The sequence below is a fragment of the Dermochelys coriacea genome, chromosome 23, assembly GCF_009764565.3.
Source record: "Dermochelys coriacea isolate rDerCor1 chromosome 23, rDerCor1.pri.v4, whole genome shotgun sequence".
NCBI lineage: Eukaryota > Metazoa > Chordata > Testudines > Dermochelyidae > Dermochelys > Dermochelys coriacea.
The window spans coordinates 1,348,988-1,376,763 of record NC_050090.1 but is presented as its reverse complement, the minus strand read 5'-3'; the positions used below and the strand labels follow the sequence as shown (position 1 = coordinate 1,376,763).

Sequence of the window (27,776 nt, the reverse complement as noted above, 5' to 3'; positions counted from 1 at the left end):
CAGGGGCTGGGCAGTGCCCAGTGTGAGAGGGTGCTGAGATCTCCCTGGGTCTGGGCAGTGCCTAGTGTCATGGGGGCACTAGGCTCGGGTCAGGGGGGAGGGGCCCTTGCAGACTGTACTGTAATCCCCCGTTCAAAGCCCTGATCGATCCCCCTAGCGCTCTGCTCCCGCCACACAGCAGCTCCCGTGGGAGCTCCCCCAGTATTTGCAAGGGGGAAAGAAACTTTATTGGGTCAAGACATTTTAAAAAAAGAAAGAACAGATGGATGGACGGACAGACCGACCCCTGGCTTTGCCCAGGGTTATCACAACAGCAGCTGACACCCACCCACAACTGGAAACAGAAACCAGCAGCCCTGGGGCAGAGCTAGGGGCAGTTATGGGGGCGAGGGGCAGTTCAGCAGCACACCCCCTGCCCCCCCAGCCAACTGGGGGGGGACCATGCTGCTGCCAGGGGGGAATGGATCTCAGCCCCCCTCCACACAGGGAAGCTAGGTTCCTGCACCCCCTGAAGGGGATAAAATAGCCTATTTGCCCTTTGCCGGCTGCCTGAAACCAGTCCCCCCATACAGCCCACAGCCCCCCATCCTGCTCCCAGTGGGAGGGCACAAGACACCCAAGGGCATGGCTGGCACAGAAGGGGCTAAGGCCTTGGGTGGGGGCGAAAGGGGGATTTCTCTTGGGGGCCCCGTGCCATGGGGTGGGAAGTGACCCTGGGGAAAACCCCCTTTCGGCCAGGGATGTGTTTATACTAGTGCAAAGATAGCAACGGGCAGGGGAGGGTCCCGGAGCGGGCGCAGCCCCCCAGAGACGGGCCCCTCAGCCTGTTGCACATGCAGGAAGCTCTGGTCCATGGCTGCAGCTGGCTCTGACCCTGCCAGAGCCAGGGTCCTGGCTTGAGAGGCCGCTGGGGGGAGGGAGGGCCCGACTGAGCCCCCCTGCAATACGGGCAGGGCGGCCACGGTGCATTGCACCACCCATGCCCCGGCCGTTCCCTTCCGCAAAGTGCCCAGCAAGGGGGAAGGATTTAATCCCAGCTGTGGGGCCGGACCAGGGTGGTTGGGAGAGAGCTAGTTCTGCGCCTCCCCAGTCCAGTGGGGTGACCCTCCTGCAGCAGTTCACTCCCTGCCACGTGCAAACCAAAATCCTCTGCAAAAGGGGCTGTGCTAGGAGGGATTCTCCCCCACCCCTGGCCCAGGCAGGGGTCAAAGCCCCAGGGCTCCCCAAGACAGACTGTCCTGCAGGGGGGCAGCTTGAGGGATGAGATTCTGGCTCCCCCAACAGCAGGGAACCAGCCCCTGCTTTGAATTCGGACCCTGCGGGCCTTTGTGGAGCCAGAACGCTGCCCCGGATTGGGGGGGGCCATGCAGATCAGCAGCCCAGGAGCACGATCCACATGGAGCAGGATGGGGGCGTCTCAAGCCCGGCACAGCCACCCACATGGCATGGGGCCCGTCTCCATCCTGCAGGCAAACACCCAGTTCAGCAGCAGCCCGGAGGCTCTTGAATCCACCCCTGGATCGAGTTGTCTTTTCTCAGCGGGAGGGTGGCCCGGGGGAGAGCACTGGCTACCGCATACAGATGTACTTCTTCCACCAGGCCTTGGAGAGCGCCCGCACCTTGCCGGCCGTGCTCCGCGCCCGCCGGCCCCGGGCCTCGGCATGCCGCAGCCCCGCCAGGATGGCCGTGTCGAACACCTCCTTGAGGTTCTGCTGGGTCAGCGCCGAGCACTCCACGTAGCCCACGGCCCCCACTTTCTGGGCCAGCGCCCGGGCCACCGGCTCAGCCACCGGCTTTTCCCGGCGCTGGGCCAGCTGGATGAGCACCTGGACGTCCTGGCGCAGGTCGCACTGGGTGCCCACCAGCAGCAAGGGGGCAGTGGGGCGGAGCCGGCACAGCTCTGGCACCCACTTCTCCCCCACGTTCTGGAAGGAGGTGGGGGCCACCACGCTGAAGCAGAGAAGGAAGACGTCCGCCTTGGGGTAACAAAGCCGTCGCAGCGTGTCAAACTCGTCCTGGGGGGGGAGGGGAAGGAGTGAGCGCCTCCAGCCACCCCCAGCTGGACCCACCCAGCCCCCACCCCGGTGTGCCGGTGGGGGCTGGGGCCCAGGGAGAGAACCAACTTCCTCAAGGCCACACATGGAGTCAGAGGTGGATCTGGAAATAGAACTCAGGCCTCCTGGGTCCCAGCCCCCCTGCTCTCACCACTAGCCCCCCCATCCCCTCCCTGAGCCAGGGATAGAACCCAGCCTCCTGGGTCCCAGCCCCCCCTGCTCTCATCACTAGCCCCCTGCCCTGTCCCTGGGCCAGGGATAGAACCCAGGAGTCGTGGCTCCCAGCCCCCCTGCTCTCACCACTAGCCCCCACTCCCCTCCCAGAGCAGGGACAGAACCCGGGTGCGCAGGGGGCTGCAGGCTGGCAGAGAGCCACAGAGGGGGAGCAGGGCAGGTTACCTTCCCCAGCATCCCCCGGCCTGACGTGCTCAGACGCGCCGGGGGTTGACCAGCTGCTGGGAACGGGTTAAAGGGAGCTCCCAGCTGGGCTCTTACCTGCCCCGCCGTGTCACAGAGATGCAGCCTCACGGGGGCGCTGTCCACCTGCACCACGGCTGCAAGGGGAAGAACCCGTTACCCCTGGAGCCAGACGCCCCACGGACCTCCAGCAACCACCCCCCGTCCAGCCCCAGGGACATTACGCTTCTCGAAAGCGGGTCAGTGGCAGAGCTGGGAGAGAACCCACCCCCGCTGCTCTAACCGCTACCCCGTCCCCCCCGGTGCTGGGATAGAACCCAGGAGTCCTGGCTCCCAGCCCCCCCCCCCCGCTCTAACCCCTACCCCCTACTCCCCTCCCAGAGCTGGGAGAGAACCCAGGAGTCCGGGGGGGGTCCCATTCTGGGCAGTGGGGCGGGCAGAGCACCGAGGGGACGGGGGGAAGGACCGTTCGCTCCAGGGGGTGGGAAACCCCTTGGCGCGTCCCCCGGGGGCTGGAAGCGGGGTCGCGGCTGGAGGCGCAGGCGGGGCCCCCCCGCGGGACCTACCCGAGAAGCGGTCCAGCGCCGTGGGCACGTAGCGGGCCGGGTACCCGTTGGCGCTGTAGCTCACCGCCAGGCTGGTCTTGCCCACGGCGCCGTCCCCCAGCAGGACGCACTGCAGCTCCCGGCCGGGCGGGGGCCGGTGCGGGGGCACCGGGGGCGCAGGCGGGTACTCGGGTGGCAGCTCCTGGGGGGCCATGGTCCGGGAAGGGGGCGGGAGCCGCGGGGGGTCGCCAGAGCCGGCTGCGCCCCCGTGCGCCCAGCGCTCCAAGCCGCTGCGCCCTGCCCCGCGCGGGGGTTTATACCCCGGCTCTTCTCCACCGCCCCGCCCCCAGCGGGGGCGGGGATTAGCCGAGGGACACGCCCTGCATGCTGGGGAAGGTGGGGCAAAAGAAGGGGGGAGGGGAGATGGGCTAAGGAGGGGGGGGGTCCTTGTCCAGACCTTGGGAAGCCGGCTCCCCCTGCACAGCCGCTCCAGGGACCCTCGCTGAGCTGGGCCCTTGCTGGGCACGGGGGACCTGGTGGGGCTTCAGCCTGAGCCCTGCTACTTCCCACCCCGCCCTCACAGGGCTGAGGCCTGAGCCCCACTACGCCCACCCCCTCCCTCTGGGGTCTGGGGCCTGCCCCTCCGCTAGGTGTGACCATTTGTCAATGCTGCCCAGCCCGACACCCCCACCACCCTGTTGTGCATTAATAAAGAACGGTCCCTCTCTGCCGGGGAGCGGGGTGGGAGTCTGCCCTGAGTCCCCCTCCCCCGGGGCTTTTGGACACCGCAGCGCATCTGCAAGGGCTTCACGCCTCCCCCAGGCACCAGGAGCAAAACCAGGAAGAAGCCAGGCGCGTGTGCAGAGCGCGTCACCTGTTATTGGAAACAGGACACGGTGCCGAGGCGATCCCAGGGCTGGGTCAAAAGGGCTCCAGGCAGGGCCCTGGCTTCAGAGAGCTGCTTATGGGAGCCACGGCCCTGCAGTTCCCACAAACCACCCTGGCAATCAGCTGCCAGAGAGCTCAAAAACCAGAGACGGGGGGTAGGGCTCAGCATCCAGCCCAACAGGGCCCTGGTCTCTGTCAGGGAAGCTGGGAAATCAGGGGGCTGATTTTGGGGTGAGTGATGGGATCCATGCAGCACCCTGGGCACTAGGACCCTGGCTGCTGGTCAAGTTCCTTGGTGCTATCGTCATACACACAATAAATCTATACCCCACCCATCCCCGTTTTTTGGATGCCTTCCAGATTTTGCAAGGTGAGACCCATGCGCTTGCCCGGCCAAAGCCCCGCTAGCCATGGGACAGAGGAAAGGTGTCAGCTAGAGGAAAGCTCCCCCCGCCACCTTTGCCCCCAGTTCTCCAGCCTGCTCTCAGCCCACCTGGCAAAAGCAGAAGCCGGGATCCGCCAGCTTTGCTGCGGGTTGCAAATAGCTCCCTTTCGCTCCAGGGCAGGAGTTCCTGGCGTCCGCCCGAACGGCTGCCTGAAAGGTCCCAGTGACTCTGGGCTGCAGTGTTGGCCCCTCGGCTACCACGTTAGCTAACCCCCACAGTGAATTAGCAGTGCAGGGGATGACAGCCTCTGTCCCCAGCACCAGGGCAGCCCAAGGGAGACCCCCACGTGCCCCCCTGCAGCAATCCCCCTGCCATGAGCTAGAGAGGACCCTGCCTCCATGTCTCCTTCAGGCACCACCTCTGCTGAGCCTGCCAGCTGTAACAAAGCCTCCCCCCAGACCGGGGGGGGGATGTCACTCTCTTGTGCTTTCACATTGAGAAGACAGCGGATAAACTAGTTGGCACTTGTCCCACAGCCCCACCCCTCATCCCTGGGGGCAGTAGGGATCAGAAATGCCCCCCCGCCAAGCCCTGCCCAGCCCCTTCGGCAAGCCCCCAGCCCTAGCTCCATGGGGGGGAAGGCCACGGTGCATGGTACAAACAGGGCAGGGCGGCAGAGAAACTGGGGCAGGGTGTACGAATGAGATTTCTATTTCCATCCTGCTGCTCCAGGGGGATGGCGCTGCCAGCACCAACTCTGAGGTAGCAGCCCCCGCCCCCCAATCCGAGAGGGGGCAGGAGGAACAGGAATATTCACAAGTGCCCCCACCCAGCTGGACACTGGGGAAACCTCCCCTCCATCCCCAAGGCACCCCTGGGTGCTGCCCCCCGAGCCAGAAGGGTCTCACTTTTCAAGCTGGTCAGGTGCCCAACTGGTCTGCGCCAGCAAGAAGCTAGACAGCTGGGGTGAGGCTGCAAACAAGCCCCCATGTCACCCCATCTAGGAGAGCCGCTGCTCCTGCTTCCTCCCCAGGGAAAGACGGGGGCCAGCAGGTTTGCTGCCTGGGAGTTTATTTAGGACTGGCCCCGGGGGGGGGGACAGTAAGGGTGAAGCTACAGGGAGCTGCCCCAGGACCAGAGCACCCAGCATGGGCTGTGGGGGGGGAAGTATTGCTACAGCAAAGCAAATTCACTTCAGCACCAGGCCCTGGGCCAAGCGCTGGAGCTGCGGCGCCCAAGCAGCTGTGCCGGGATCCAAGCGAGCGTCGGGAGCTGGGGCCAAGGCAGGACTCACTGGCAGGAGAAATCCCATTGCTGGAAGGGAAGAGAGTGCAGAGATCAGACACTGGCAACTGCGGGAGACCAGGGGGGAGAGGAGGAGGAGGCTAGGAGCCAGGACACCTGGGTTCCATCCCCAGCTCTGGGAGGGGAGAGGGGACTAGCGGGTAGAGCTGGGGGAGCCAGGACTCCTGGGTTCTACCCCAGATCTGCCACCCCTGCAGTCTCTCCCCATCTCAGGGGCTCAGTACCCTCTGGGTGGAGTGAAGATGCCATCCCCCTGCATGCAGTGGTCTCCAGCTGGTGGCAGCCCCCGTGGTGTAGGGAGCCCCCCCAGCAGTAATTGGGTGCCCATCTGCTGCAGCTCAGCTACTCACATTGGTTTTGACCTCCACCTTCCCCGGCTTCAGGTACTGGCTCTCCTGGACCACGCTGCTGGGAAAGAAGCCCAGGCGGGCAGGGTGCTCCCCGTAATAATCCCCCTGCACCTGCAGGGAGGAGATGGGGGGGGAGCTTAGCCTGGGTGCCAAGACACCCCCGACACCAGCCCTCCACCACAGAGCTGCAGCCTAGGCAGGGCAAACTCCCCCACCCCATGCAGGCCCCCAGCCCTGCAGGGACCAGCCCCCCAAGACCCGAGACCCAGCAAACATCACACAGGAGCCCACCAGCCTGCAGAGGGACACTGGGCTGAGATGGGAACCGGTGCAGGGGGGGGTGATTTGGGGGTGCAAGGGTCAGGCCCAGCCCTCTGGGTGACCCTGGCTCCTGCTCCACCAGGGACTGATGCCCCAGCGGAGCCGAGGGAGCCCATTTCCGAGCTCGCGCTTGCCCCACCTGGCCAGCCAGCGCCCAAAGAAATCCCCCGCGCGCCTCCAGCCACTCACACTGCCGCCCCAGAACAGCCGGCCACGGCCCTTCAGCTTGGAGAAGACGTAGACGACCTGCCCACGCTGGATGGGGATGAAGCGGCAGTCAGGGGCAATGTAATCCTGCACGGCCACCGCAATGGAGATCGGATCTGGGTGGGGGACACGACAGACGGGGGTCATTCCCTGGGCCTGGACGCTGCACCTCCACCAGCCCCCCCCCCACCTCTGTCTCTGCACCACTGCCCCCAGCCCCAGAGCATGGCACGGCCCCGTCCCAACGCCACCGCCTCATCCCCAGTGCTTGCCCTGCCTCCATGGCCCTGTGCCACCCCTCAGGGCACAGCCCTGCCCCCCCATCTGCAGCCCCTCAGCCTTTGCACTGCACCAGCCTCACCCCACCCCCCTCGCACACTTACGGCTGCAGTCGGCATCCGCACACAGCTTCTTCTCAGCCAGCTTGCCCAGCTGCCGGCCCCCCTGTGCCAGCCCCAGCAGGGCGCACAGCAGAGCGGCCTGGGCCCAGAGCCGGGTGTTAGCCATGGTAGGAAAGATGCAGCCGCCCCAGGCTCAGACTGTCCCCACAGGGAGGGCAGGCGCCAGCCCAGCCCGCCCTCGCTGCGTTTCTAGTCGCCGCCCTGAGCCCTTTTCAGAGATCCCAGAGCAGCCACCCCACTGGGCAGAGCAGTGCCCACTCATTCAGCAGGGGGCCCCTTGGCCCCCATGGTGGTGCCAATCCTGGCCTGGCACTAGGGGGCACCCTTCCCAGAGTCAAGGCTGACCCCCGGGCAGCACTGGGGGGCCATGCTGCTGCTAGGGGACTTACAAGGCAGTCCTGATGCTCACACTGCTGTAGGGGGGGACCGTGCTACCAGGAGTAGGGGGGCACCGTGCTGCAGCAGGCACCAGGTTTTGGATAGAACATCACCCCTCCGTCCTTCTGACAATTCCAGTTCCCCCAGCCCTCCGGGACGCCCATCCCGGATACCAGCCAGGGCAATGCCATGCTCTGGCCTCGTGGCTCTCCCAGGATAGGGTTGGTCACCTCCGACTGCATAGCACTGCTGCTGCACGGCTGCTTTGGTCCACAACAGACGAGACGTCTTCGTGCCAACTTGCCAGGCCACTCAGAGCAGGAGGAGGGGAGACGGAGTCGCATCCCTGGACAGCGGGGCACAGCCAAGTCACCAGGTTCAAATTCTCTCCCCCGTCCGCTCCGCTTCTTAAATTATCCAGTGCCACAAACTCAAGCCAGGAGCGAGGGCGAGTGGGGCCGGCTGCTGACGCAGGGGCCAGGCTCTCAGGTAACATACTGGGCCCATTGTCCCCAGCCCAGCTCCCCACAGCTGAGGCCCATAGAAGGGGCAGTACCACCAGGACCCCTAAGAAAGGGAGGAGAGTGAGGGACACTGTCCAACCTCCCTCCCAGCCCTGTGTGAGAGGGGAAGCCAGAAGGGGAGCCCCCTGATGCCCCCCCAGTTCAGAAGCGCCTTGTGTCAGCAGTGGGATCCCACTTCAAGCCAGGTGGCACCAGTACTAGCTCCTGCCAGCCACCAGTTTCCTGTACCCTGAGCTTATGCTCTGACTCAACACATCAGACCCACCCCTGCCAGGGGCTGGGTGTCACCCACAGGGGCTGCTGGGAAGTGTCTGACCCCCAGCAACTGCCGGGCTCCTCTTGGCCAGCCAGGGAGTGAGCAGGCTAGCTCTGAAGCCAATGAAGGAGGCAGGCAGCCACTTCTGGGGGCAACCTCAGTAGTCAAACCCCAGCCACTGGTGATCCCTCTGCCACACTGGGAGCACGACTGGCAGGGCATAGGCCAGCTCCCCCACCCAGGCACCCTCTTCCCAGCATGCAATGCTCCATCCAGCAGTGCATCCTGGGATCTCTAGGCTCTGTGTTAAAGAAGGTAGCAACAATCTGCTCAGACCAGACCCAAGCCACCCCAAAAGGCTCCTGGGATATTGGTGGGGTAAACCCAGAATTCACCACTTTCACAATCACTGGGCTGGTAATAATTCCCATCAGCTCCCCCCAATGCCCCGTCCCTGCCAGGGAGCTTGGCTCAGAGCCACCTCTCAGGACACTGGGTTAAGGGAATCAGACTCCCAGGTGGAGAATCCGCCCGGGCGATTTCACCCCCCTCCCCCCAGGGAGCCCATCCAGGAACAGCCCAGCCACATCACAGGGAGGTCACAAAGTTTTTATTACAGAACAGAGAGCGCCAGGTGCAATGTCTGAGCAGCAGACTCTGGGTACAATGCTTTCGGAGGGTTTTCGCTGCCTCTAGCCGCCCCCGCGACCGACCATCCTGCCACGAACCTGCTCCAGGCTCATCGCAGACATGGGGATCACCAGCTGGCCGCGCTCCAGAGTCACTTACCCACTCTGAGCAGCCAGGCAGTGCAGCGTGCAGGGGGGAGACGTAAGTGGGGAAGGGGGCAGTTTGGGGCTGGAAATCCGGCCAGCCCTGAGGACAGACTTACCTTCCAGGGAACTGGTAAAAAACAGAGGGGGGGGGGGGGCTGGCTCAGAATAGACACTAACTGGATGGGAGTGGGGAGGGGCAGTTCTGGGCCTGGGGGGCAGTTCTGGGCCCGGAAGGGGGGCTTCACTTCTTGGCAAAGGAAATCTTCATGGCGTTGCTCTGTGTGATCTTGAAGCCCTGGAGGGCGTCGCGGGCGGCTCCGGCCTGCACCTCGTTATCGAACTCCACAAAAGCGATATCGTGCCGCCCGGGCACCAGGCGCACCTCCTTGAACCCCGGGAACCTGAGGGGACAGGATCCAGCTGTTAGAGGGGACAGGCCCCTGGATTGCTCTGGCGCCCACCCCGCTCCCTGGGCCTCCCAATCACCATGCTCCCCGCCTCCCTTGGGCCACCCACTTCCACCAAGGTTTGGCACCCCCTGCCTCAGCCCATCAGCCCCCCGCTCAGCGCTCCCAGCACCCTCAGAGGGCCCCACACTCACTGATTGAAGAGCATGGACAGCATCAGCTCATTGGTTTCCTCGGGCAGGTTGGTGAGGAAGAGGATGTGATTGGGTGGGTTCTCAGAGAGCTGCGAGGGAGAGAACAGGGGTCAGGCCGGGAGCCCCGAGGCTGCAAGCAGCGCCCGGAGGGGACGGCCAAGAACCCTGCAGGGTGGCTCCAACTAGACGCACACAGCAGGGGCAGTGCCCCCCTGCTTTCCATGCACAGGAGTCCCCCGGGACTCAGCATCTCTGGCTTCCCGGCTGAGGCGAACAACGAGCCAGTGGAGACGACTTACCCCTCCCTGAGGGGTCCCACACAAGCCCGCAAGTTCTCTTCCGCTCCCCACTGGAGCCAGTATCTTGGAGGAGAAAGGGCCTGTTACCCCCAAGCCCCACCCCCTGAGGGAGGTTTGCCCCACACCACCGAGTCCAATGTGACATGGCCATTGCTGCCGGAAAAGAGCAGGAGCCAGACCAAGCTCTGTCATACTCACCGGCTGGGTAGGCGGCATCTGGCCAGGCATCATCTGCTGAGGGGGCATGGCCCCTGGCGCGATTCCTCCTGGAGTCATACCGGGTGGGGGGATCATGCCCGGAGGGGGCATGTATGGAGGCTGGCCTGCCATGTGGTGCATCATGCGAGGGGCCTGGTTCATCGGTGGCATCCCCTATGGGAGAGGGAGAGCGCCCAGTTTCACAGCAAGATCCTGGGCGCTGACCTGCCCCGGAGCCTTTGGGGGCTGCCTGGGCACAGTCCTGGCATTCACACCAGAGTCCACCGCTGGCCGCAGAAGCCTGGCAGGCACAGAAGCTAAGCAACAGACCCAGCCCGACTCCCGAGAGCAGCCCGGGACAGACCACGCTGGCTTCCCCACGCCCCTAGCGCTGACTGCCAACCGGCCACTGCCCTGGGGCAACGTCCGTGAGAAGCGCAGCGCACGTTACTCACAGGGACGGCTCCTTGCACTGCGCCTGCCACCGGAGCAGCAGCCCCAGGCATCTGTTTCTTGACCACAGGCGTCTCCGGGCCTTTAGGCTTCCTCTTCTCCCGCTTGCGGTCGCGCTCCACGTAGGTGCCTTTCATTTTTGAGATGATGTCGGAATCCGACTTGGCATACTGGATCCTCTGGGGGCAGAAAGAGCTTGTCAGGGGAGCCTGGCCGACCGGGCAGTTCCAACGGCACCCGCCAGACAGCCGCCCCCGGCCCAGGGCAGCACTTACCATCGGCTTGTCGTAGAAGGGGAACCCCTGCATGGACCTCAAGGCATTGGTGGCGCTGCTGATTTCCTTGAAGATGACAAAGGCTTGACCCCGCATCTTGAGGCTCCGAGACACCAGGATATCCAGGATCTGGCCAAACTGGGAGAAGATGGCGTAGAGGGATTTCTTCAGCTCTAGGGGAGAGAACTGGAGCGTCAGGCACACAGATCAGACAGGGACTGAGCTCTGCCGCGACGAGGAGCTGGACGCAGACCGGGCGACTCCCGTGGCCTCGGACAGAGTCTCACCCCCCGCATCAGAGAGAGAAAATTGCTTTTATCTGTCCACAGCACCCAGTCCTCCTCAGCCAGACAGCAACAGGAGAGCAGGAGCGGGGCAGGGAGCGCGAGTCCTCCAGACACCCCATCCGGCCCCCCCAAAGCGCTGGGCTCTGTGCAAGCCCCTTAACCCAGCCGCCCACGTCGCCAGCGGCAGACAGGCGCTCCCTCCCCTGGGAGCTGGCTCACCATCCTTCTTGATCTTCTCGTTGAGGTTGTTGATGTAGATGGTGTGATTGGGGCGGGTTTCCGGGACGGCCATCCTCGTCGGCACTTCGCAAGGGCGGGGTCTGAGGAGAAGAGACGGTAAATCGAGGTGACCGCGCAACGGGCTGCGAGGCTCCCGGTGCCGCAGCAGTCACGTGACCCGGGGGTCTCGCCCTCAGAAGACCCCCCAGCATGCGCTTCCGGGGCGAGGGCCAGGGAGAGACGAGCACGAGGGGCAGCGACCCCACGAGCTCCAGGCTCGTCCAGGCACAGGGGTTATGCACACCCCACGGCGCCCGCTGGAGGAGCGGGCCCAGGTGCCAGCAGAACCAAGGCCGCCGATGCCATGTTGGGTGGAGGCAGGTTGTGAGGGTCTGGGACCGATACCTTAATGGGGGGGGCCACAGCCTGGGCTCCAGGGCACGGACCCCCCCACAACGCAGCACCAGGGGACCCCACCAGCCTGGTTCCTGGCAGCTGCCAGGGCCCCCAAGCCCTGCCACGGCGCCTCCCCACGGGGGCCCCCCCAACAGAGACCCCTCCCCCCACCGGGAGGCAGAGAACGGCCCCCCTCCCCTCAAGGGGTCCCAGGCCCCGCCCACGCTGGGGGGGGGGGGAATAAAGGCCGCAGCTCTGCAACCCCCCCCCCAGTAGGACCCGGATGTGAGGCTCCGGGGGAGGGGCCCGACAAGCCCCGCCCCCCAGAAGGCCCCGCTCGCTGCGGCCCGGTGCCGCTGCCCAGACCCCAGCCATACTGCGTCACCCAGGGCGGGCCCGGCCCGGCGGCCCGATCCCCCCCGGCCCCGCGGCCCGATGGCGCCGCCCCGCCGCGGCCCCTCACCGATGGAGTCCGCAGGCCCAGGCCTCCCAGTGCCGCCCGCCGCCACAGGAGCCCGCCGAGAGAGACGACCACGCCCACTGTCCGTGCGGGCCAATCACGTCGAAGCAGCCTCGGCCTCATGTGCCTATCAAAGGGCGCCTCGCCTGCCCCGGCCAATGAAAGGGCTACGGCCTCGTGCCTGGGAGGCCAATCAAAGCCGGGTCACGTCTTGTAAAATGGCCAATCAGAAGGCGGTGCTCTGTCTTTATCCCACCCTCTACGGCAAGTCGCATTCGGATTGGGTGTTCCGTTCGCAGGGCCCGCCTTCCCCACAAGAGCGGCCATTGGCTGAGTGCAGGTGTCATTAACCGCTGTTACCACATTTGATTGGCGGTATTTGTCACGCGACCCGGAAGAGGTGGCAGAGAGGCGGGTGGCCGCTATCCAATCACGTGATCAGACTCACCCAGCCGCGGCCGGCGCCATTTTAGGAGGGGCAGGAGCGGCACGCGAAGCGGGCGGGGCCCGGAGACCACCCCAGCGGCGCCCCTGGCCCCATGACCTCCGACCCCGCCAGGCCCCGCGCCACGACCCCTCGGTGACCCCTGACCCCTCACCCATGCCCCAGTGACCTCGGTTCTAGTCTGCGCCCTTTGACCTCCTGCTGCCCCCCCTGGAGCCAGGGTGGGAATGGCCCACAGGGGGGGGCTGCCCCCGCCCCCTCCCCCCCCGCCCCCGCCCCCCCCACGGGCTCCCCAGGGCCAAGTTCTTCCAGGCGGCCCCGGCGCCCCGCAGCGGAGACGGGATCCGGGAGCTGCTGAGCCGCAGGAAACCCAGGTCGGGCCCGCGCGGGGCGGGGCGGGGCGGGGCTGGGTGGGCGGCCCGCCGGGAGAAGCTAGCGCGGCGCCAGGGGGCGCTGTGGGGCGGGGAGCGGGGCGGGGGGCTCAGCAGGGGGGCTCTCCCCTGGCAGGCGGGGCTGCCCCAGGGGGGACTAGGGGGTGCTGTGGGGCGGGGGGCTCAGCAGGGGGCGCTCTCCCCTGGCAGGCGGGGCTGCCCCAGGGGGCACTGGGGGCGCTGTGGGGCAGGGAGCGGGGTGGGGGGCTCAGCAGGGGGGCTCTCCCCTGGCAGGCGGGGCTGCCCCAGGGGGCACTGGGGGCGCTGTGGGGCGGGGAGCGGGGCGGGGGGCTCAGCAGGGGGGCTCTCCCCTGGCAGGCGGGGCTGCCCCAGGGGGGACTAGGGGGTGCTGTGGGGCGGGGGGCTCAGCAGGGGGCGCTCTCCCCTGGCAGGCGGGGCTGGCCCCAGGGGGCACTGGGGGCACTGTGGGGCAGGGAGCGGGGCAGGGGGCTCAGCAGGGGGCGTTCTCCCTTCACAGTCAGCCCCGACCCTAATCCCCAGAGTGGCAGCAGGGGTCTCTGTGTTGCTGGAGGTGCCCGTAATTCAAATGAGACGTAAAACTTAGTTCCTAGTCTCTGCTCTTTGCCCCAAAGTCCAGGTGGGGTGAACCCTGGTGTCCTGGCCAGGCCCTAGCTGAGCTAATTTCCTTTTGCCTCCCTAAATTCCCTCTGCAGCGCCAACTGGGTTCAGGACCTTGGGCCACTTCCTGTCCCATAGTAGGGCATTGCCACCTGGCCATCAGAGAGCAGCCGCATCCCAGCCCAGAGGTAGCCGCAGTCCCAGCAGCAGCTGAAGTCAGTTCTCCCAAAGCGCTCTGGGAGGAGACGAGATCGTCTCATTAATTATGCAGAGAAGAACGTGCTGGCGAGCGGGCGCTGGACGGCGAATGGCCAGTGAGTGTTTCTTTGGTTCTGTCTTCCAGCTTTAGCGGGCATTTCAAGTGGCTCCTCTACAACAGGGCGGTGCCTTCCTTAATCCAAGAGGGGCCTCAGTGAGTATTGCGAGCGCTATCTCTCTGTCAGCTGAGTGTGATGGGGAGGGGGTGGCTCTGCCCGGGGGCTGGACCCACCCAGGGGCCTGGGGCAGGGGTCTCAGTCCCATGGATTTACAGCTTCCCCTGCTTGGTCCCTCCCAAAGAGTTGCCAAGAGCTTTTTCGTGCAAGTGCGTCGGAGGGAGCATACGTGTGGCCAGCCTGGGGCTGAGCAGGGAGCCAGCGGCTGTATTACAATCACGCCTGGGAAGCCCAGCTGTGGACCCGGCCCCCATTGTGCTTGGTGCTGTATGAACCTCCCAAAAGACAGTCCCTGCCCCAGAGACCTGCAATCTAGGTCTAAGAGACAAGCCAGCCAATGGAGACGGACAGGAAGTACCGGGAAACAAGGAGGCCGTACCACTCAGCATGGTGGGCAGGGATCTCCTCCCACCAGCAGCCTAACCGCTGTGAAGGCTGTTGGAGGCGTCCCAGCAAAGGAGCATTTTCCAGCGGGTGCAGGAGGCCGAGGGGGGAGCTGGGCAGATGTTTACGGGGAGCTCCGCCCGAGCGGCAGGTGAGAGCGCAAAGGGCCTCGGAAGCGTTACTCGCCGTGTCGGAGGGAAAAGGATGGTGAAGAGGTAGCACAAGATCGGACGAGTTGGTCTAAACCTAACGTCTGACTCGGGATCTGCCTTTAAAACCCCCACACCTGGCCTTTTCCATCTTAAACAGGTGCCCGCAGGCTGCTCCCCCGAACCCCAGCCTGGGGATGAGCCACAGCCTCAGCAAGCCGTACCCCACTCCCCTGGAGGAACAAAGGCCTTGCTGGAGCTAGCATCTGTGGCCAGACGCCCCGTTCGCTCATGTCGCCTGATCTCCTGGGTGGCCCAGGCCCTTCAGTCTCACCTGGTTACCGATGTGCTGAGCCCAGAGAATTGAGTTAGAGCAAAACATTTCCATCCTCAGGGGCTAAGCTCTAGTGAGCTCAGGCAAGGAACAGGAGCCACCGAGGTGCCACCGCTGCCCCAGGCCGCTCTGATGGCAGGGAATCGACTCAGTGAGACGTGCCCAGATGAGCCCAGCCGGTGACACGTGCCCCAGGCTGCAAGGGGAGGTGAAAAACGTAGGGAGGCTGGGAATGCCGAGGGGGAAGAGGCCAAAGGACACAGGAACCCAGGGAAGCGTTCCAAGGCTTGCCGAGAAATACCCGTCTCTGAACCCAGCACCCTGGCAGGGGGACTGGCCGAGCTCAGCCCGTGGGACCCAGGCTGCCTGCATTGTCTCTTGTCTCTGCCCCTCTAGGTGCGGGCTGGTGGCGCTGTGGATGGCAGGCTCCCTCCTCAGTCTGTCCCAGGACGTCTCCCTGGAGAGGATTCTGCAGGTGGCATTGGAGAGAGGTTACACCGCCCAAGGAGAAATGTTCTCAGGTCGGTGACTGGTTGCAGTCACCCGCGGCACGTTGGGGGTTAAAAACGCCCTCCCTGCACTAGGCCACAGGAGCTGGGCTGGGTGCTGGCGGGACCCTCCAAAGGCCAGTCTGGGTTGTGACTGCGTGAGGAAATGCCCAGAGGCGGTACCTAGCGCAGGGCATGAGGGCTTTGCTCCTGCCTTGCCAGAGTTCAGTCTCTGGCCCCTAGAGCGTTGCTGGGGACCGGACGCCTTCCTGGAAGGGCTCGATGCAGGGGGAGCTGGGTGACGTGGAACAGCCTGTGCTGGACGGGAGGTCAGACTAGATGGTCTCATTGTCCCTTCCAGTCTTATTCTCTGAACCCTGCTCTCTGCACAGCCTCAGCTCCCACCTCAGTCCCCCCAGTGGGATGAGTTATCTTGAAAAATTGCAAGCGCCTTGATTTAGGGAAAAAACCCCACAGCCGGGCTGTTAATTTCCCACGAGGAGTGAGCGCTTGGAGGTTTCTGTCCGAGGCACAAGGATCCTCTGGGAGCCGGGGCAGGCGGTGGGAGCCTTGCTAATTCCGGCCCTGAGTGGTCCGAGATCATGAGCATGTACTGAGCCCCTGGGCCGGGGATTCACCTTTGGAGCCTTTCAGGCTCATACTTTCCAGCCCTTCTCCACAGCCAGCAGGGAAAGCTGAGGACTTTGTGGAATCCCGGGACTCCGAGAGCTGGGGTTTGTGAGGAAAAACAGCAGCTATAGTCAGACTGCTGATAAAATCCTGAGTGCAGGCCACAGTGAGTCCGGCCTGTATAAATGCCGTGGGGCCAGCGCTGTGTGTTTTCTCTGATTCATTGAGTCTCAGGCTGGCAGGGACCATTGTGAGCAGCTGGTTCGACCTCCTGTAGAACACGGGCCATGGGCCTTCCCTGAATTGGCTCCTGTGTGAACAGGAGCTTCCTGAAAAACAGCCCATCTTGATTTAAATTGCTCCAGTGATGAAGAACCCACCACGGCTCTTGGGAAATTGTTCCAATAGTTCATTCCCCTCCCCGTTACAAATCTGTGCCCATTTCCTGTCTGAATTTGTCCAGCTTCGCCTCCCAGCCACTGGGTCGTGTTAGACCTTTGCTAGGTTGCAGAGCCCTCGGTTGTCTCCATGGCGGATCGCGTGCCCCCGGCAGTGTGTTTCCCCAGCGTGCCATCGGAGCGCAGCCTAGGGGGAGCAGGAAGCCAGGGGACACGATCTGAGCGCAGGCTGTGCTGCCGGGGGTGGGCCTCGGGGCAGCTCTAATTCCTGTCTCTGCCCATCCCAGCGGCTGACATGGCCCAGCTGGCCGAGGAGGTGTTCCAGTGCCGGGCCGAGCTGCTCTCGGGAGGTCTGGAGGGAGAGAACCGGGGCAGGATCCTTCGCCATCTGACCGCTGGCTGCCCCCTGCTACTGCCGTATCCTTCCCATGCGCAGCGACCCCTTGGGGGGTCCCATCCGTGCTGGGCTCCGCACTGCAGCCTGTACGCATGGGCAGGGCTGGCGCAGTTCTGAGACCCCTGTAGAGCAGGTCTGGTGGTGTCATTTTAGAGGCAGATGCGGCCACTTCTGGGGTGGGATGTGGCCACCAACTCTCGCGTCTCCTCTTCCTGGCTGCAGCGGGGGGGATGAATGTGGGGCAGGTGCCTTCTCCCTCCCAGTGGTTAAATGCCCCCCCACACCTACCCCCCCATGCCCCGCCCTTTCGAGGCAGCCGTTGGGGTGGTGTCTAGAGCCCGCAGGTTCAGACAGCAGCAGATTTAAAGCTCCAGCCCCTCTCTGGTTGGAGGGGTTTAGCCACCCCATGTGTATCCAGTCAGCGCCTGCTGGGGAGGGCACTTCTCCAGGGGCAGGAGCCGGGTGCCCAGAGCTGGGGCAGCCTGCTCACCCCACGTGCCCCTTCCTTGCCAGCCGGCCTGCCACAGCCCCCTTGGCAAACCTTAATGGCCATCCCAGCTACGACGAGGACTCCAACCACGAGCCCTGCAGGAGACGCGGCTACAAAGCCCACTGGGCCGTCGTCTCAGGTACGTGCGGGGACGGCTTCTGGGGCTGCGGCAAACGGGGCTCGGACCCCTCCTGCCCAGGCCATTCGCCCTGTTCCCAGGCAGCTCCCGGGGTGGGGAGTGAGCTTATCCCTGCAGCCGCAGCACCCTGCCCTGGTCTACTCCCAAACTTCCCCCATGGGAAGGCCTGGGGCTCCCAGCATCCGGAGCTGGGGCTTCCCAGCCACCGTGGGGAAAGACAGGCTCCTAAAGGTGGGGTGTGGGGACAGCCCTGCTCAGAGCCGGGCTTCCTGCGCCCACACCTGGGCACAGGGAGAAAGAAGCCAGAAGGGTGAGTTGGCCTGGCTGCATTTCCAAGGCTCGCTCCAAGGGGGTGGCAGCTGGCCGGGCCCCGGGGCCAGCCCGCAGAGCTGTGCTGACAGTGGCTCCCAGGGACCTGTCCTGGGGGGCTGCCCCCCGGCACTGGCCCAGTGATCCCAGGGGCGTGGCGAGGCTGCTCAGACAGGACCCTGCGGCTGGGATTGCCAGCACAGGACTGCCCTGGGGACACTGGCTAGCTCCTCTCCCCCTGCAGGACTTCTGCTGGGGCTCCAGGGCGGCGCCCTCAGCCCCGCCTGCCAGGAGGACGAGCAGATCTCCGGCCTCTTCCACCCCGGCCCGGCCTGCCCCCCGCCCGCCCCGGAAGACGTGCTGGAGATCTACCTGCTCTCCAAGCAGGGCAAGAGCTGGCGCCCCCAGCTGTGGAACTACCGGCAGGCACATGAGAGCAACGCCCAGCTGATGGACTTCTGCCCCAAGCGGGCGGGCGACGGCAAGGTCTACGTGGTGCCCGCAGGCGGCGTCAGGGCGGGGCTCTGCGGCAAGTCAGTGCTGCTTTACCCCAGGACCACGCAGCCAGGGCCACCCCCTGCTGCCGAGTGCTAGGAGACACTGGAGCACTGGGTGGAGGAGACGGCACAGTGCCCGCCTGCTGCAAGCTCCCTGCATCCCTTGGACCCGCCCATCCTACGAGGGACAGCAGGGCCTAGTGGGTGGAGCACTGATCTGGGACTCAGGGGGCCTGGCTCTGCCACGCTTCCCCTCTCCGTGCCTCAGTTTCCCCTCCGCTAAATGGGGCTGATGATCCTGCCCTCCTTTGCACAGCAGTGCATGAGGAGGGGCAGGGTGTATAATACTCAGATCCACCGAGGAGAGAGCCGCTGGGGTTAAAGTGCTGGGTGTGGCCCCGGCCCCTTTTCCCTGAGCCGCAGGAAGCGCTGATGCCCGCTGGGCTGTGGCTGTGGGGGAAGAGCAGCTATTTCAGGCCCTCTCCAGAGGACCTGCTGCTCTTCCCCCCAGTGACGCTTTTCAGAATGTCCCAGATTTCTGGTTTGGGGCCACGGCGCCAGGAAACGGCAGGTACTTGTGGCTGGCTCTGAAAATAACTCAATGCTTCCTGTCTGCCACCCGCCACTGTTAGCTCTTGAGAGCAGGGACTGGCTCTCAGTCGGGGCTAGTGCAGCGCCTGGCCCGACGGGCCCTGATCTCGGCCTGGGTCTGGGCAGCGCCCGGCCCGACGGGGCCCTGATCTCGGCCGGGGTCTGGGCAGCGCCCGGCCCGACGGGGCCCTGATCTCGGCCGGGGTCTGGGCAGCGCCCGGCCCGACGGGGCCCTGATCTCGGCCGGGGTCTGGGCAGCGCCCGGCCCGACGGGGCCCTGATCTCTAGAGCTGCTGTCATACACCTAACTTGGGAACTTTGAACCACGCCCAGCAAACCTGCATTAAAGACAAAGGCTGTTTGGTTTCCACCACCGGCAGGTTCTGTTTATTGTGACAGGTTCCGGTCCCAGAGGCCTGGCCATTGTCCCTTGGCCCCAACACCCCGTTCCCGTCTCCAGAGGGGTGGCAGAGCCCCCCGCAGAGGCCTGGGCCAGGGACAACGGTCTGGGAGGGATCCCGAGGGGCCCGTTCCCGCTGGTTACAAGGCAGCACTCAAGGGACTGGAGCGAATGCTCCTGAGCCCGAGCCAGCGGGGAGCAGGATGGTCCCATGAACCGCACCCGCCTGCCCCAATAAGCTCCTGGGTGCAGTGAATCCGTGCTCACAGCCAGAGCTGAACGGGCTGCTGGCCCTAACGCGGAACCCAGTGACGCTTCCCCGCCACCGGCAGGGGCTGGAGGTCTGAGCGGCTCCCTGCAGAGCGGCCACGGTTCAGGCAGCTACTGGCCGTGCCCTTGGCCCGGAAGCCAGAGACGGATCCTAGTGAAACCCAGGCTCCTGAATCCACATGTCACTTGGGCCTTGGAAAACGCTCCCCAGACTGGCCAGGCTTGAAGCTGCTGCAGGTGGAGGCGACTCCCTGGCCCCCTCCGTGTTTCAGGGGGTTGGCTCTGCCCGTGCGATGCTCACGCAGACGTGCGGCGAGCACACGGGGAACAAGGCACCGAGGGAGCGGCCGAGCCAGAGGAAAGCGGGCGCCTCTGCAGAGTGGGCGCAGCACGTGCCGAGCCGGGAGCCTGGCAGAGAGGTGGCCCGCGGCTGGCCGCGCCAGCGCCCTGCGCGAAGGGCAAGAGCCCGTGGCGAGCCCAAGGCTGGGCTCGGAGAACACACAAAGCTGGCAGAGGAGGCAGTGTCCCAGCTGGTTCTCAAACGGCCGAGACCCTGGAAAGCCGGACTGAGCTTTCCAGGCAGGCTCAGCCCAGTACAGAGCCACTCAACTCTCCAGCCCCCAGGAACACCGCCCCGGGCTAGGCCAGACTCGGCCACAGGCCCCCTGAGCTCCCTGTGGGCCTGGCGGTAAGTCCGGGTTCTCAGTTCCCAGCCGGCCTGTTCCCAGGCCAGAGGGGCCAGCGCGAGGCTCCTTTGCACAGCCAAACGGACGGGCCGGAAAGAGCAAAGCGCCGGGGGTGGAAATCGGCAGCCGGTTCCAGCCCTCCAGCAGGGCCACAAATGCTTCAGGGGAAGGGGTGAGAACCCCGCAGCTGGGGGCTGCCCTGCCACCTGGGGGGTCGGGTAGGAGCCCACAGCCGCAGGGCCCAGTCACTATGCTTCAACCCCCGAGTTGCCAAAAAGTCTTTTAAAGTGTCTTGAATTTAACACAACATTAATGGGTAAGGTGGGGGAGCTGCTGCTGCCCCGCCCCCGGGCAGCCCCCTGCCGATCAGGTCCCGTGGAGCCGCCCAGTGGTGGGGCGGGGTCTGATGCCAGCAGGGGCAGGAACCGGACCCAGCTGCGAAATTAAGCAGAGCTGAAGGAAAATGGGCCACGAACAGGAGAGGGGCCCGGAGGATCCGAGCCCCCTTTGGTTCGGTTCCGCTCCGGCCGGCGTCGCCCGGAGTGCAGGATCGCTGCCCCCGTGCCCTCCGAAGCGCTGGTGGCTCCCATCTCGGCCTTGGCCTTCCCGGGGTTCCCTGGGCCACGGAACGAGCAGCTGAGCGGGAAATGGCTCCGCTCCCAGACGGGAGCAGGTCGCGCCCCTTCCCGTTGGCTGCTGTAAAACAGGCCCCATCACGTCTGTGTGACGGGCCAGGCCCTGCAGGTGCCTCCCCGGCGCGGGGCCGTCAGCTGATGGAAGCTGGCGCAGGCAGACGGGGTGCGACGGGTCCCAGCTCCGAGCGGGGCTGTAGCATATCTGGCTGTATAAATAAGAGGCAGGGAGGGCACCGCACGGCAGTGCCCGTCTATTGCACAGAGCCGGTGCTGGGGGTCCCCAGTGCGCCAGCCACCGGCCCAGGCCCTGCCAGCGCCCGACTCAGTTCTGCACCATGGTGCTGAAGATGGCGATGAGATTGTCCAGCCCCCAGAGGTAGCCGTCCTCCCGGTTCCCCTCCACCCACGGCAGCCGGTGCGTCAGCGTCTTCCCCCCGGCCAGCGGCACCATCTTGCCGAAGTCGATCATCCAAACCTTGGCCAGCCCCGTCCGGTCATGGACGAAAAGCAGAGAACTCCCCACCACCTGTCGGGGGGCAAACACAGCTCAGTGAGCAAGGGGGCTGGGAGCCAGGACTCCTGGGTTCCCTCCCTGGCTCTGGGAGGGGAGTGGGGGCTAGTGGGTTAGAGTGGGGGGACTGGGAGCCAGGACTCCTGGGTTCCCTCCCTGGCTCTGGGAGGGGAGTGGGGGCTAGTGGGTTAGAGTGGGGGGACTGGGAGCCAGGACTCCTGGGTTCTCTCCCTGGCTCTGGGAGGGGAGGGGGGGGCTAGTGGTTAGAGCAGGGGGGGCTGGGAGCCAGGACTCCTGGGTCCATTCATTGCTCTGGGAGCCACAAGAGGAGGCTGCTACAGAAGCCAGCGCATCCAGGCGGGGCCAGAGGAGAGACAGACACGTGTCGCTTCCTACGGACCTGGGGTTGCCAGTGGGCAGGCGAACAGACCCTGCACCCTGGCGCGTGTGCCCAGACCCACAGGGCGAGGGCCACCGGCTGGGCTACCTGCTCGGCAGGGAGCGTCTCCCCCGCAGGCCTGCGGCCCCCCACCCAGCCAGAACCTACCTCGTGGCTCTTGAAGACCTCGGACTGCTCCAGCGCCACCCGCAGCTCCTCCAGGCGGCCCAGGTAGGTGGCCTGGGGAGGAAGAGGGGGGCGGGCAGGTGAGGCCGAGGCAGCCACGTGAGGCCAGCAGGGGGCGAGGGCGCCACGGGATCCACCCAGCTGCCCCGAGCGCCAGCCAGGTGCAGCCGGTCTGGGCCCCGGCGGGGAGGGGGACGGGGCTGGCCCGATCGGCAAGGACTGGCACCAGAAATTCAACAGGGGGCGCCCTCCCCAGCAGGCAGGGCTGGCCACGGGGGGCGCTGTGGGGCTGGGAGCTCAGCAGGGGGCGCTCTGCCCTGGCAGGCAGGGCTGGCCCCAGGGGGGCGCTAGGGGGCGCTGTGGGGCTGGGGGCTCAGCAGGGGGCGCTCTCCCCTGGCAGGCAGGGCTGGCCCCAGGGGGGCGCTAGGGGGCGCTGTGGGGCTGGGGGCTCAGCAGGGGGAGCTCTCCCCTGGCAGGCAGGGCTGGCCCCAGGGGGGCGTTAGGGGGCGCTGTGGGGCTGGGAGCTCAGCAGGGGGCGCTCTCCCCTGGTAGGCAGGGCTGGCACTAGGGGGGCGCTAGGGGGCACTGTGGGGCTGGGAGCTCAGCAGGGGGCGCTCTCCCCTGGCAGGCAGGGCTGGCGCTAGGGGGGTGCTTCGGGGCGCTGTGGGGCTGGGAGCTCAGCAGGGGGCGCTCTCTCCTGGCAGGCAGGGCTGGCACTAGGGGGGCGCTAGGGGGCGATGTGGGGCTGGTGGCTCAGCAGGGGGAGCTCTCCCCTGGCAGGCAGGGCTGGCCCCAGGGGGGCGTTAGGGGGTGCTGTGGGGCTGGGAGCTCAGCAGGGGGCGCTCTCCCCTGGTAGGCAGGGCTGGCACTAGGGGGGCGCTAGGGGGCGCTGTGGGGCTGGGAGCTCAGCAGGGGGCGCTCTCCCCTGGCAGGCAGGGCTGGTGCTAGGGGGGCGCTAGGGGGCGCTGTGGGGCTGGGAGCTCAGCAGGGGGCGCTCTCTGCTGGCAGGCAGGGCTGGCACTAGGGGGGTGCTAGGGGGCGCTGTGGGGCTGGGAGCTCAGCAGGGGGCGCTCTCCCCTGGCAGGCAGGGCTGGCGCTAGGGGGGCGCTAGGGGGTGCTGTGGGGTTGGGAGCTCAGCAGGGGGCGCTCTCCCCTGGCAGGCAGGGCTGGCCCCAGGGGGGCGCTGTGGGGCTGGGGGCTCAGCAGTAGGCGCTCTCCCCGGCAGGCAGGGCTGGCCCCAGGGGGGCGCTAGGGGGCGCTGTGGAGCAGGGAGCGGGGTGGGGTCTCCCCAGGCAATCAGAACTGGCCCTAGGCTGGCACTAAGGGGCTCTCTGCAGCCGCCCGCTGTTGAAACAAAAGCCACACAGACATCAGCCGACCGCTGTGTCATGCCCCGAGGTGGCTGCATTTCGGCAGCGAAGAGCCCAAGTTCTGGGCCATCCCCCGGCCGTGGCCAGCGGCACCTCGGGGGAGCCCAGCCCCTCACCAGGATGGTTCTGTCGCCGTCCACGAAGTCGCCCAGCGCCTGCACCACCTGCTCGGGCAGCCGCATCTTCTTGAAGTTGGTGCTGCAGGTGCCATCGGCTTTCTGGGGACACAGGGACCCGTCAGCCCAGGTCCTGGGAGGCTGCATGGGACGCACCTGCCCCACTCAGACCCACTCCCCACAGAGCCAGCCCTGCCCCAGCCAGATGTGATCTCCCCTCCCCAGAGCCAGATGCCCCTGCTGCAGCTTTCCCTCCCAGAGGCGGTCATGACCTCCCTCCCCCGCTGCAGCCAGGCCTGCTCCGTCCCAGCCAGATGTGGCCCCCCCAGCTAGGCCTGCTCCGCCCCAACCAGTTGTGTCCCCCCCCCAACCAGGCCTGCTCCATCCCAGCCAGATGTGGCCCCCCCAGCTAGGCCTGCTCTGCCCCAACCAGTTGTGACCCCCCCAGCCAGGCCTGCTCCGCCCCAGCCAGATGTGACCCCCCCCCAGCAAGGCCTGCTCCGCCCCAGCCAGATGTGACCCCCCCAGCCAGGCCTGCTCCGCCCCAGCCAGATGTGGCCCCCCCAGCCAGGCCTGCTCCGCCCCAGCCAGATGTGCCCCCCCCCAGCCAGGCCTGCTCCGCCCCAGCCAGATGTGGCCCCCCCAGCCAGGCCTGCTCCGCCCCAGCCAGATGTGGCCCCCCCAGCCAGGCCTGCTCCATCCCAGCCAGATGTGCCCCTCCCCCCAGCCAGGCCTGCTCCGTCCCAGCCCGTGGCCCCCACCTTGATGCCCTCGATGCGGAAGCCCAGAGTGGCGGTGGAGCTGAGCGACTCCCTCCACTGCATGTAACGGGGCTTGAGCACGGCGCGCTGGGCGTGCTCCTCGGGCGTGGGCGCCCCCGGCTCCACCGCCACCATCTTCTCGTACATGTCGCGGCGCAGCCGGGGCCGCTGCCGGGCCTGCTCCAACTCCTCCTCCAGGTACGTCCTGCAGGGGGGCAGAGCGGGCATCAGCTGGGGTTGCTCACCCCATGGCCTCTGCCTCGGCCACTCCGGGGCTACTGGGGTCTGGCATTCCCAGCGCAGGGCTCCTGGCTTCTACCCCGGCAGTGGGGGCTGGTGGTTAGAGTGGAGGGGGCTGGGAGACAGGACTCCTGGGTTCTCTCCCTGCTGCCCCTTGCTGAGCCAGCTTGCCTGTGCCCCTGCTGGGCTCTCACCTGACCCCCATCTTGCAGTCCATGAGGGAGGGCGTCTCGAAGCCGGCCAGCAGATCCTCCATCTGGTTGTAGCACTCGCCGTCCCGCTGCACCAGCCCGAAGTAGGCGGGCACGTGGGGGCGCAGCGAGTCCTGCATGAGGCGCTCCAGGCATTGCTGCTCACACGGGCAGAACTTTTTCAGGATCTGCCCGTAGTCCCCGGCTTTGAAATTCCCTGCGGGGGAGGGAGGGAGAGCTGGTTTCAGGGGAGCCCGGACATGCCCTAGCCATGCCCGCGAGGCACACGGCGCTGCCTTCGCCCAGCCGCCCTTGGGGCTGGCTGCACCCCCCAGCAGAGCCACGGCCCCTCCCCGCATGGCCCTGTTCCCGCGGCCCCTCTCACCCGCATGGCCGGCCAGCTGCACCCAGGGGTAGCACTTCTTGAAGGACACGACGAAAGGCGACCAGTGGACCATGCTCTTGAGTTTCTTCCACGGCTTGTTCTAGAGAGAAAGGCAGGGAGGGAGTCAGTGCCCGGGCGCTGGCGGCAGGGAGACCCGGCGGTGCCCCCCCTACTGTAGTAGGGTCCCCGCTAGCGGCCCCAACTGAGATCACCCTCCCCCGTGCCCGGGGCTGCACAGACCGCCTGTGATCAAGGCCCCCAGTGTGTGACCAGCGTTTTCCAGCCATTCAGCTGAGATCAGGGCCCTGTCAGGCCAGGCGCTGCCCAGACCCCGAATGACAGACAGTCCCTGCCCCGCACAGCATATGAGAAGGCTTGTTCTCCCCATGTTACAAATGGGGAAACTGAGGCCTGACTTGTCCAAGGTCACCCAGAGTATCAGCAGCAGATTTGGGAAGAGAACAAAAAGGGAGTGACTCCTCCCCGACTCTAACCACTAGACTCCCCTCCCAGAGACAGGACAGGACCCAGTTGTCCAGGCTCCCAGCTGTCCTGCTCTAACCACCAGCCCCCACTTCCCTCCCAGAGCTGGGAGAGAACCCAGGAGTCCTGGCTCCCAGCCCCCACACCACATGCCCTACAAGTGGGGCCAATCTGACGCCATCTATGCAGCTAGTTCGGAAGCTCGGCTGGGCCCGCCTGGGCCCTTGGCGCCTCCCCCAGACACACACACGCCCTCCACCACCCTGTGGGCAGCTCCCCTTCCACCTGCGGCACTGCCCCATCCCGCATCATCCCAGTGCAGCTGGTGTCTGCTCCCTGCTCATCGCCGGGTGCCCGGAGCCGGTGGCGGGCGGGTCTGGGGGCCACCGAGGACAGCGGCTGCATGCGGGCGCTGCCCCACGCCAAGACGCTGGCGTGTCACCTCCGCCTGGCTCAGATCAGAGTCCCTGTTCCCGCCCCCTGCCTGGACTTTCACCCAGGGCACAGGTCGCGCCCGCGGGGGGGGAATTACACGGGGAGAAGAATCCCTACCACGTGCTGGCACCAGCTCGTTATGGGGCTGCTGGGAATGGCTCCAGGGCTGTCCCCTCTGATCAGGGACAGGAGTCGGGAGGGCCAGGCCAAGATCACCCCCCACACCCCTATGGCCCCTGCAGAGGGAGCTCAGTCACTGGCAGCTCCGGGTCCCTCTGAGGGACAAGCCCATGCAGGCCTAGTGTCTGGGAGCCAGGACTCCTGGGTTCTGTCCCTGGATCTGGGAGGGGAGTGGGGGCTGGTGGTTAGGGGCGGCTGGGAGCCAGGACTCCTGGGTTCTGTCCCCAGCTCTGGGAGGGGACTGGGGGCTAGTGGTTGCGGGGGCTGGGAGCCAGGACTCCTGGGTTCTGTCCCCAGCTCTGGGAGGGAAGTGGGGGCTAGTGGTTAAGGGGGGCTGGGAGCCAGAACTCCTGGGTTTTAGGGGTTTCAAGAACACAATACAGCCACGAGCCTCAGCCATTGTCACCAAACCAGCTCCCAGCTGCACCAGTTTCACCCTTTCAGTAGAAACTCCCGCCCCCTGCCCCACTCAGCATTTCACCCAGAGAACTTCCTCCAGCTCCTGCCCCAGCCTGACACACATTTTCCATCACAAGCACCTCGCGGTTTCTTGCTGACTCTGCGCGAGGAGGCTGTGAGCGACGAGCAAAAATCTGCTGGTGTGAGCAGGGCCGAGCCACAACAAAGCTGGGGTGGGGGGGGGGGAGAGCCAAAGATTTGTAACAGGTCAGCCTGACTGCAGCCCATGGGGGAGCCTGGGCCAGTGGCGAGAGCATGGGACTGCAGTCAGGACTCCTGGCTCTGCCACTGATGTATGGGGCAGTCCTGGGCAACTCCTTGCATCTCCCCCAGCAGTGACCTGAGGAGAACAACCTGCCCTTTGTTGCTCTGGTGGGTGCAACGGGACCCTGATCTTGATGGGGGTCTGGGCAGGGGTTTGGGCAGTGCCCGGCGTGACAGGGCCCTGATCTCAGTCGGGGAGTGGGCAGCACCCGGTGCGACGGGGCCCTGATCTTGGCCGGGGTCTGGCCAGCGCCCGGCCCAACGGGTCCCCATCTTGGACAGGACATCGAGGTTCTCCCTTCCCCCCACTCCCGCACTAACAGCTCCACGGCTGGGTCTCACTTACCCAGGAAAGCAGCTTTTAGAGGATCCCCCCTCTCGGAAAGCTGGTTTTCGCTGGATCTCAAATCCCCATCCCAAGCTGCCCCATCCGGTAACTCTACAACCCCAGCCGCAGCAGCGTCTACCTGCCCCGTCCCGCCCTGCATCTGGGTGGTGTCGGGGGGGGGGAGGGCAGGGAGTCAGAGATTTGTCATGGGAAACGGAGGCTGGGGCGGGTCAGGGTTTCCATCCTGACAGGTTTGTCTGCTCTGCACATGACTGCGGGGGGCCAGGATGGGGGAGGTGCAATCAACGCTCAGCATCTCGGCCCATTTCCTGTTCTCCTTCCAAAACCCCATAAAGCCCCCCCCCCCCGTGCCACAGGGAGCATCGGCCAGGTGCTACGGGGAGGGGACACTGAGGCACAGAGCAGGGCCAACTTTCCACAAGCAGCCGTAGGCTGAACCCGTGGCCCAGGGAGGCCAGTCTTGTGGAGGCCCCGGGCTGGAACCCAGGAGATCTGGATCTTCCCTGGCTCCCTGCATGACTTTGGGCAAGTCACTGCCACCCTACGACTCAGTTTCCCCATCTGCTAATTAGCTAGCTGCAAACAGCGCCCTGGCACCAGTATCAGCCTGCCTCAGAGACACGGCACAAGGGCGGATGCCCAGACGTGGCTCAGAGGGGTGGCCAAGGCCCCCTAAGGTTGTGGGAACAGAACCCAGGAGTCTGGCTCTGAACCGCTAGGCCCCAGGCTCCTTCCCCAATCGCCTGAGACGCCCCGTTTCCAGTTCTGAGAGCCCCTTTCAGGCA

At 65.8% G+C, this 27,776-nt stretch overlaps 6 protein-coding genes across 10 annotated transcripts in view; 2 read left to right on the top strand and 4 right to left on the bottom strand.

The window, feature by feature from the left end:
• Positions 1-204: 204 nt before the first annotated feature.
• On the bottom strand, positions 205-21,953 carry LOC119847140 (rho-related GTP-binding protein RhoU-like). 2 transcript variants are annotated; one of them, XM_043501475.1, is made up of 4 exons: positions 21,931-21,953; positions 3,038-3,238; positions 2,550-2,608; positions 205-2,015 (listed from the first exon to the last, which is right to left on the bottom strand). In XM_043501475.1, the coding sequence occupies exons 2-4, from the start codon at positions 3,228-3,230 to the stop codon at positions 1,569-1,571; spliced, it is 699 nt and encodes a 232-aa protein (XP_043357410.1). In that variant the 5' UTR covers positions 3,231-3,238; positions 21,931-21,953; the 3' UTR covers positions 205-1,568. The 2 variants fall into 2 exon arrangements, with proteins under 2 accessions (XP_043357410.1, XP_038237548.1); XM_038381620.2 differs by lacking the exon at positions 21,931-21,953 and having other exon boundaries at positions 3,038-3,369.
• MIA (MIA SH3 domain containing) lies at positions 5,345-7,274 on the bottom strand. The gene is made up of 4 exons (XM_038382136.2): positions 6,857-7,274; positions 6,456-6,589; positions 5,946-6,056; positions 5,345-5,604 (listed from the first exon to the last, which is right to left on the bottom strand). The coding sequence occupies exons 1-4, from the start codon at positions 6,978-6,980 to the stop codon at positions 5,581-5,583; spliced, it is 393 nt and encodes a 130-aa protein (XP_038238064.1). The 5' UTR covers positions 6,981-7,274; the 3' UTR covers positions 5,345-5,580.
• SNRPA (small nuclear ribonucleoprotein polypeptide A) lies at positions 8,624-12,150 on the bottom strand. The gene is made up of 7 exons (XM_038381975.2): positions 12,000-12,150; positions 11,141-11,241; positions 10,635-10,807; positions 10,362-10,538; positions 9,907-10,080; positions 9,410-9,498; positions 8,624-9,209 (listed from the first exon to the last, which is right to left on the bottom strand). Exons 2-7 carry the CDS (start codon positions 11,211-11,213, stop codon positions 9,050-9,052), a joined length of 846 nt encoding a protein of 281 aa, XP_038237903.1. The 5' UTR covers positions 11,214-11,241; positions 12,000-12,150; the 3' UTR covers positions 8,624-9,049.
• On the top strand, positions 12,434-19,064 carry C23H19orf54 (chromosome 23 C19orf54 homolog). 3 transcript variants are annotated; one of them, XM_043501476.1, is made up of 6 exons: positions 12,434-12,815; positions 13,547-13,863; positions 15,149-15,273; positions 16,556-16,685; positions 17,224-17,294; positions 17,848-19,064. In XM_043501476.1, the coding sequence occupies exons 3-6, from the start codon at positions 15,171-15,173 to the stop codon at positions 18,195-18,197; spliced, it is 654 nt and encodes a 217-aa protein (XP_043357411.1). In that variant the 5' UTR covers positions 12,434-12,815; positions 13,547-13,863; positions 15,149-15,170; the 3' UTR covers positions 18,198-19,064. The 3 variants fall into 3 exon arrangements, with proteins under 3 accessions (XP_043357411.1, XP_038237902.1, XP_038237901.1); XM_038381974.2 differs by having other exon boundaries at positions 12,662-12,815; positions 13,795-13,863; XM_038381973.2 differs by lacking the exon at positions 12,434-12,815 and having other exon boundaries at positions 13,334-13,765.
• Positions 20,401-27,755, bottom strand: ITPKC (inositol-trisphosphate 3-kinase C). 2 transcript variants are annotated; one of them, XM_043501474.1, is made up of 7 exons: positions 26,989-27,755; positions 24,822-24,921; positions 24,440-24,653; positions 24,006-24,210; positions 23,245-23,346; positions 21,741-21,812; positions 20,401-21,208 (listed from the first exon to the last, which is right to left on the bottom strand). In XM_043501474.1, the coding sequence occupies exons 2-7, from the start codon at positions 24,892-24,894 to the stop codon at positions 21,005-21,007; spliced, it is 870 nt and encodes a 289-aa protein (XP_043357409.1). In that variant the 5' UTR covers positions 24,895-24,921; positions 26,989-27,755; the 3' UTR covers positions 20,401-21,004. The 2 variants fall into 2 exon arrangements, with proteins under 2 accessions (XP_043357409.1, XP_038238098.1); XM_038382170.2 differs by lacking the exon at positions 26,989-27,755 and adding an exon at positions 25,590-26,721.
• The window catches only part of COQ8B (coenzyme Q8B), a 16,599-nt gene continuing 14,530 nt past the window's right edge, over positions 25,708-27,776 (top strand). The window contains exon 1 of the mRNA XM_043501659.1: positions 25,708-25,767. Coding sequence (XP_043357594.1) covers positions 25,708-25,767 — 60 coding nt within the window. The remainder of the gene's footprint in view (positions 25,768-27,776) is intronic.

Bases quoted from the DNA above. Each gene is read 5' to 3' on its own strand.
- LOC119847140 (XM_043501475.1), bottom strand. From the start codon at position 3,230: ATGGCCCCCCAGGAGCTGCCACCCGAGTACCCGCCTGCGCCCCCGGTG. The intron at 2,609-3,037 runs GTAGGTCCCGCG...TTCCCCTTGCAG, and splicing joins GGCGCTGGACCGCTTCTCGG to CCGTGGTGCAGGTGGACAGC. The intron at 2,016-2,549 runs GTAAGAGCCCAG...CTCCCCCCCCAG, and splicing joins TCTGTGACACGGCGGGGCAG to GACGAGTTTGACACGCTGCG.
- SNRPA (XM_038381975.2), bottom strand. From the start codon at position 11,213: ATGGCCGTCCCGGAAACCCGCCCCAATCACACCATCTACATCAACAAC. The intron at 9,499-9,906 runs GTGAGTATGACA...TCTCCCTCGCAG, and splicing joins AGATGCCGCCTACCCAGCCG to CTCTCTGAGAACCCACCCAA. The intron at 9,210-9,409 runs GTGAGTGTGGGG...CTGTCCCCTCAG, and splicing joins CTGTCCATGCTCTTCAATCA to GTTCCCGGGGTTCAAGGAGG.
- ITPKC (XM_038382170.2), bottom strand. From the start codon at position 25,709: ATGCAGCCGCTGTCCTCGGTGGCCCCCAGACCCGCCCGCCACCGGCTC. The intron at 24,211-24,439 runs GTGAGAGCCCAG...GCCCCCCTGCAG, and splicing joins GACTGCAAGATGGGGGTCAG to GACGTACCTGGAGGAGGAGT. The intron at 21,813-23,244 runs GTGAGGGGCTGG...CTTCCTCCCCAG, and splicing joins ACGGCGACAGAACCATCCTG to GCCACCTACCTGGGCCGCCT.
- C23H19orf54 (XM_043501476.1), top strand. From the start codon at position 15,171: ATGGCAGGCTCCCTCCTCAGTCTGTCCCAGGACGTCTCCCTGGAGAGG. The intron at 15,274-16,555 runs GTCGGTGACTGG...TGCCCATCCCAG, and splicing joins CCAAGGAGAAATGTTCTCAG to CGGCTGACATGGCCCAGCTG. The intron at 17,295-17,847 runs GTACGTGCGGGG...CTCCCCCTGCAG, and splicing joins CCACTGGGCCGTCGTCTCAG to GACTTCTGCTGGGGCTCCAG.
- MIA (XM_038382136.2), bottom strand. From the start codon at position 6,980: ATGGCTAACACCCGGCTCTGGGCCCAGGCCGCTCTGCTGTGCGCCCTG. The intron at 6,590-6,856 runs GTAAGTGTGCGA...TCCCCCACCCAG, and splicing joins TGCGGATGCCGACTGCAGCC to ATCCGATCTCCATTGCGGTG. The intron at 5,605-5,945 runs GTGAGTAGCTGA...CTTCCCTTCCAG, and splicing joins AGGTGGAGGTCAAAACCAAT to CAATGGGATTTCTCCTGCCA.